This window comes from Mustelus asterias, chromosome 1, assembly GCF_964213995.1.
Source record: "Mustelus asterias chromosome 1, sMusAst1.hap1.1, whole genome shotgun sequence".
Classification (NCBI taxonomy): Eukaryota; Metazoa; Chordata; class Chondrichthyes; order Carcharhiniformes; family Triakidae; genus Mustelus; species Mustelus asterias.
In genome coordinates this window covers 96,017,576-96,024,119 of record NC_135801.1, presented here as the reverse complement: position 1 = coordinate 96,024,119, position 6,544 = coordinate 96,017,576, and the positions used below count along the sequence as shown (strand labels likewise).

General features: G+C 45.3%; 1 protein-coding gene across 2 annotated transcripts in view; it reads right to left on the bottom strand.

Annotated features, from left to right (window-relative positions):
• zcchc4 (zinc finger, CCHC domain containing 4) overlaps positions 1-6,544 on the bottom strand; it is a 69,905-nt gene that overhangs the window by 46,090 nt on the left and 17,271 nt on the right. For both annotated transcript variants that reach the window (XM_078215554.1, XM_078215563.1), the window contains exons 4-5: positions 4,775-5,050; positions 398-478 (exon numbers count right to left, since the gene is read on the bottom strand). In XM_078215554.1, the coding sequence (XP_078071680.1) occupies positions 398-478; positions 4,775-5,050 (357 nt within the window). The remainder of the gene's footprint in view (positions 1-397; positions 479-4,774; positions 5,051-6,544) is intronic.

Below are 6,544 nucleotides of genomic sequence, written 5' to 3'. Positions count from 1 at the left end.
TCAGGATAAAAGTCATAATTATTCTTCCTTCTCTCCTGAATGTTAAGATGTATTGCATCAAATAAATTTGAGGATCCTCACTGCTATTCCCAGGGAGTGTGGCCCCTCAACAAAACCACCCTTAAATTGAAACACTTTTGTTTTATATTTAGAGAAGTCATAAGGTGGTTTGGTATGGAAAAATCAATCTTCCAATTCAGATATTCTTTTCAGGTTAAAGCATTTCAGTTGCAGCAAAAATAAACAAGTCGACATTCGCAAGTGCTTGATCTGAACTGCAACACGCAATACTCACAATGGGTGCCGGCAAAAAGGAGTGGTTAAATTTCCCAGCATCGATATACCTCAACTTGGGAAGCACATAAATTATTTAAAAGTAGGAACCAAACAAAAATACCTGAAATCAATATCCAGAAGTTGACTCTTTATAACTGACCCCTTCTTTTCAGACTGGCGTACTCTTATCAACTCATGTAGCCTGAAAATTAATCCAAAAAGATCACCATTAACTTTATAGAGGAAGAATTATCTCCAAACCTTAACAAATCTATTTGGTATGGCATCCAGTCTCGTACTGCGCAAACAGGTTTCAGCACTGGATATTTAACAAGAGCGTATTAGGGGAGGCGATGGCCTAGTGGTATTATCGCTAGACTATTAATCCAGAACCTCAGCTAATGTTCTGGGGACCCGGGTTCAAATCCCACCATAAAAAATATCTGGAATTAAGAATCTACTGATGACCATGAAACCATTGTCAATTGTCGTAAAAACCCATCTGGTTCACTAATGTCCTTTAGGGAAGGAAATCTGCCATCCTTATCAGGTCTGGCCTATGTGTGACTCCGGAGCCACAGCAATGTGGTTGACTCAACTGTCCTCTGAAATGGCCTAGCCAAGGGCATCTTGGATGGCAATAAATGCTGGCCAGCCAGCGATGCCCATGTGCCACAAAGGAATAAAAAAAACATTCACTGGAGGGTGGGGATGACATTTCGGAAAGGAGCCCACAAGTCCAACTTTCCTTGATACTTCATCACACGTGCCTTTTGTATCCGACATGTTCAATCTGCTTGCAAGACCTGATTTCCAGTAAGATTGAGGGGATTCGGCAGCATGCAACTCCAATCCATGAGAGTATAGAGGTGTCGGAGTAGAGTTGAGAGAGAAGTCAGGAAGACAAAAAAGGGACATGAGATTGCTTTGGCAGACAAGGCAAAGGAGAATCCAAAGAGCTTCTACAAATACATAAAGGGCAAAAGAGTAACTAGGGAGAGAATAGGGTCTCTTAAGGATCAAAAAGGTTATCTATGTGCGGAGCCACAGAGATGGGCGAGATCCTAAATGAATATTTTTCATCAGTATATACTGTTGAGAAAGGCAAGGATGTTAGGGAACTTAGGGAAATAAATAGTGATGTCTTGAGGAGTGTACATATTACAGAGTGGTGGTGCTGGAAGTCTTAAAGTGCATCAAGGTAGATAAATCCCCAGGACCTGATGAAGTGTATCCCAGGACATTGTGGGAGGCAAGGGAGGAAATTGTGGGTCCCCTGGCAGAAGTATTTGAATCATTGACAGTCACAGGTGAGGTGCCTGAAGATTGGAGGGTAGCAAATGTTGTGCCTTTTTTCAAGAAGGTCTGCAGGGAAAAGCCTGGGAACTACAGGCCGGTGAGTCTAACTTCTGTTGTGGGTAAGTTGTTTGAAGGTATCCTGAGAGACAGAATCTACAGGCATTTAGAGAGGCAAGGACGGATTAGGGACAGTCAGCATGGATTTGAGAATGGAAAATCATGCCTCACAAATTTGATTGCGTTTTTTGAAGGGGTAACCAAGAAGGTAGATGAGAGCAGTGCAGTCAACATTGTCTATATGGACTTCGGTGAGGCCTTTGACAAGGTATTGCATGGTAGGTTGTTGCACAAGGTTAAATCTCACGGGATCCAGGGTGAGGTAGCCAATTGGATACAAAATTCGTTTGACGACAAAAGACAGAGGGTGTTGCAGAGGGTTGTTTTTCAAACTGGAGGCCTGTATCTCAGGGATCGGTGCTAGGTTCACTGTTATTTGTTATTTATATTTATGATTTGGATGAGAATTTAAGAAGCATGGTTAGTAAATTTGCAAATGACACAAAGATTGGTGGCATGGTGGATAGTGAAGGTTATCTAGGATTGCAACGGGATCTTGATCAATTGAGCCAGTGGGCTGATGAATGGCAGGTGGAGTTTAATTTAGACAAATGTGAAGTGATGCATTTTGGTAGAACGAAGCAGGGCAGGACTTACTCAGTTAATGGTAGGGCGTTGGGGAGAGTTATTGAACAAAGAGATCTAGTGGTATAGGCTCATAGCTCCTTGAAAGTGGAGTCACAGGTGGACAGGGTGGTGAAGGCGGCATTCGGCATGCTTGGTTTCATTGGTCAGAACATTGAATACAGGAGTTGGGACGTCTTGTTGAAGTTGTAATGACATTGGTAAGGCCACACTTGGAATACCTTGCACAGTTCTGGTCACCTATTTATAGAAAGGATATTACTAAAACATGAAAGAGTGCAGAAAAGATTTACTAGGATGCTACCGGGACTTGATGGTTTGAGTTATAAGGAGAGGCTGGATAGACTGGGACTTTTTCCCTGGAGCGTAGAAGGCTTAGGGGTGATCTTAGAGGTCTATAAAATAATGAGGGGCATAGATAAGATAGTCAACATCTTTTCCTAAAGGTAGGGGAGTCTAAAATTAGAAAGCATAGGCTTAAGGTGAGAGGGGAGAGATACAAAAGGGTCCAGAGGGGCAATTCTTTCACTCAAGAGGGTGGGGAGTGTCTGGATGCCATAAGTAGTAGTAGAGGGGGGTACAATTTTGTCTTTTAAAAAGCATTTAGACAGTTACATGAGTAAGATTGATATATAGAGATATGGGCCAAATGCGGGCAATTGGGACTAGCTTAATGGTAAAAACTGGGCAGCAGGGACAAGTTGGACCGAAATGCCTGTTTCCATGTTGTAAACCTCTATGACTGAGTGTGGAGGCATTGTCCAAATCCTAGCCCTAAGGCATTCCAATTCCAGGGATTTTTGTTGGGGAAGCTCGTAAATAGGGTGGGGATTGGGAGGGAAGAGGTACAGGCCGTTGCAGACGCATAAGCAGTGTTGTCAGAGTATAAAGGTTGCTACCATCTTCTTGAAGCTATCCACAGCTCCCTTCAGCTTCCTGGCTTCCCAAAGCTTGGAAAACCCATCCAGCTCCTTTGCAGATTGTACAGAAGGTCAAAGAGGCTGGCCGCCTCATCAAAATATCCACAGTAACTTCACTGCAGTGCTAGTGTAAGCCTTACTTGTGACTAATAATTTAAGTTTACTTTACTAAATTACAGACCCCCTCCCATGTCCCACCTCTGTTCCAGGTGTGGGGATTTAGAAGCATGCTGGGTTCAGGTTTCCAGGTGTGGGGGTTTAGAAGCATGCTGGGTTCAGGTTTTTAAAAAAGAAATGCCAACATTTAACCCAATCTATCAACTTCTAGATGTTAAATTCATCTCAGTGAAGCTGGTCACCGAGGTGAAACTTACAGCAGAAACATATGCTGAAGAAACTGAACTTAATTAGAAATTTACTGTGAGAATAATTACATCGGGGAAAATTAGAACAATTTACATGCAAATCATTGCAACGGAACAGATTTGTCGAAATGTAAGTTCTAATTTCAGGAAATGTTCACTTCCTCTGGGCAAGGATTTCGACTCCCATTTGTGCAATCACAATATACACATTTTAACATTTCTTTTGCAAATGAGCTGTAGTCAAAGGGCCTGTTGCCTCTGGTCGTTATACTTCTGAAATGGACTGAGTGAGATATCAGAGAGCTGCTAGGAACTGCTTCCCAAACCCATTCATGGCTGCCAGAGAGGGGACAGTGGGAAACGAAATAATTTGATTTTCCAATTTCTTTATTGCCCATCCAATCCTTGTAAACAGCCTGATTTTGGGCTTCTACTAATGTTGCTCTGTATGGGCTAGCAGGTGGTTATACACAGAGCAGGATCATCTGTTCCTCAGGTCCCTTACTTCACTTGTGAAAAGTGTCCTCTACAGCACTGTTTTACAGCAAAATAGTGGAGACCAGGAGCTTCTCACAAGTTAGGAATTAAAAGTTTATTTATTAGTGTCACAAGTAGACTTACATTAACACTGCAATGAAATTACTGTGAAAATCCCCTATTCGCCACTCTCCTGCGCCTGTTTGGGCACGTTGAGTGTGTAGCATGACTAATGCACCCACAAAGACACAGAGAGACAGACTGTGCAGAATCCGCACAGTGACCCAAGCCAGGAATCGAACCTGGGTCCCTGGAGCTGTGAGGCAGCAGTGTTAACCACTTTGCCACCAAAATTGGATACGATTACTGAAGCTGCTTTAACATCAGTCATTGGGGTTGGGGAGTATTGGGGCTTATGGCCCATTTAAAATAAAAGATGGTCTTCATGGTGAAGAGTTTTCAGGAGGATTACCACTGTGTGGGGGATAAGATCCTCTGGAAAATTATTCTCCTGAAATCTTTACCAAAGTCTATTAGATTTTTTTTGCTTCATTTATCTCAGAAATGCTTTACAGACAAAAGGTCAGTGGCTCCATTTGAGCTGCGGTCACTAATCCACACAAGCCAAAATACAAAGTCAGACAGATATCAGGGAAATGATTGGGTTCAGCATGTTATAGTGCAGGGAGTTTAAGAGGAGCCACAACTGGAAATACTGTATTAACACTCACATACCGTGGTGTCCCAACGCACAGCACCCTTCTAAAGCCCAACGAAACAATTAAATCCAACAAGAACTGGCAAGTGCGGTCAGCAAACAGATACTGAGCATTAGTCTTCTTGTTCTCGAGTGGAAGTAGCAGATGGCTGGGTCTTGCTAGCTGATCCAGAGAGACTTCTCGCAGGCGGCAGTGAGACAAATGCTGGTCCCACTCTTCAGGAAGCAATAAAATCTGACAGTCCGGACAGAATTTTCTGTTTGCCGAGGGTAAGGACACAAACCGCTGATACCTGCAGCGAAACAGATGTAAATAATCCATGAAAATTAATAATTCCTTCAACAAAGAAATGCTCGCAACTTTCTAATCGGAAGTAATTAAAAACAAGACCCAAAGCCATTCACAGATTCCGTACTTTGAAACATTCTACAGTTCCTACATCATCCTCAAACTCCAATACAAATATTCAACATTCAAAATCTGAAATGAGATGTACAAAGTCTTGCAGACGCTGCATCTACTCAGAACTTTATTCAGGACATCCAATATTCAAACAGATTATCTTTATTCTAGCAGTTTAAAATCCATGCAGAGTTTGCACATAATGGACCCGATTTTACCATTGCCGTGAAAACGTGTTAAGGTCGGGTGTGAGGCTATTAACGCGATCCGCACCCGCATCCGCGCAGATTGCCACTTTACCGAAACCTGGGAATGGTGGCGTTCCACTTCATGCCCAAAACGGGCACAGCAGCGATTTAAATGCATTTGCATACATTTAAATTGAATTAATGAACTGCCCGCCCAACTTTATCAGCATTTCCCCCTTCACCACCACGTTTGCCAATACGGAACCGCGCGGTAATGGACCTGCTAAATAAAAATCTGAATCGGGCACTCCAGCTGCTGAAGGGCGTGTTCGGAGCTTCCAACGGCTCCCTGACTCAGATCAGTCGGGGGTGGGGGAGGAGGGAGGCGGGTCAGATCATTCTCTGGTTGGGCGGGGGGGGGCAGGGAGGCCAGATCGTTATCTGGTTGGAGGGCGGGGGGAGGAAGAGGCGGCGGGTCAGATGTATCTCTGGTGGGAGGGGGGAGGGGAAGAGGACCGATTGTTGTCTGGTGGGGAGGGAGGAGGAGGCGGGTCAGATGTTCCTCGGCCTCGGGGGGGGTGGGGGGGGGGGGCGTGGATACAGGGGACAGCAATGTGTGGGGGTAGTGGGGGGGGGTGGATAAGGGGGACAGAGATGTGTGTGGGTAGCGGGGGGGGGTGAATAAGGGGGACAGTGATGTGTGGGGGCAGTGGAGGGGATGGATAAGGGGGACAGAGATGTGTGTGAGTAGTGGGGGGGGTGGGTAAGGGGGACAGTGATGTGTGTGGGTAGTTGGGGGGGGGGGGAGGGGGGCGGTGGGTAAGGGGGACAGTGATGTGTGTGGGTAGTTGGGGGGGGGAGGGGGGCGGTGGGTAAGGGGGACAATGATGTGTGTGTGCACCATCGTTCCCGGGCCGCTTCCTCCGCTTTCTGCGGCCCGGGAGCGAACTGACACCGGCGCGCTTTTTCAAATTAGTTTTCCAACTGCGCATGCGCAGTTCAGAGCTCCGATCGTTTCGGCCGCGCTAAGCCCCGCCCACAGCGCAAATGGGACCCACGATGTTTTTTTCAGGCTCAGTGCGTATGGGGGTGCCTGAAAGTCGATTTCTAAGTGGGATCTGCATTACGCCCAGATTCAGCACTTAGAATGAAAATGGTAAAATCGGGCCCAATGTGTTACTGCTGCTTTAGCATGT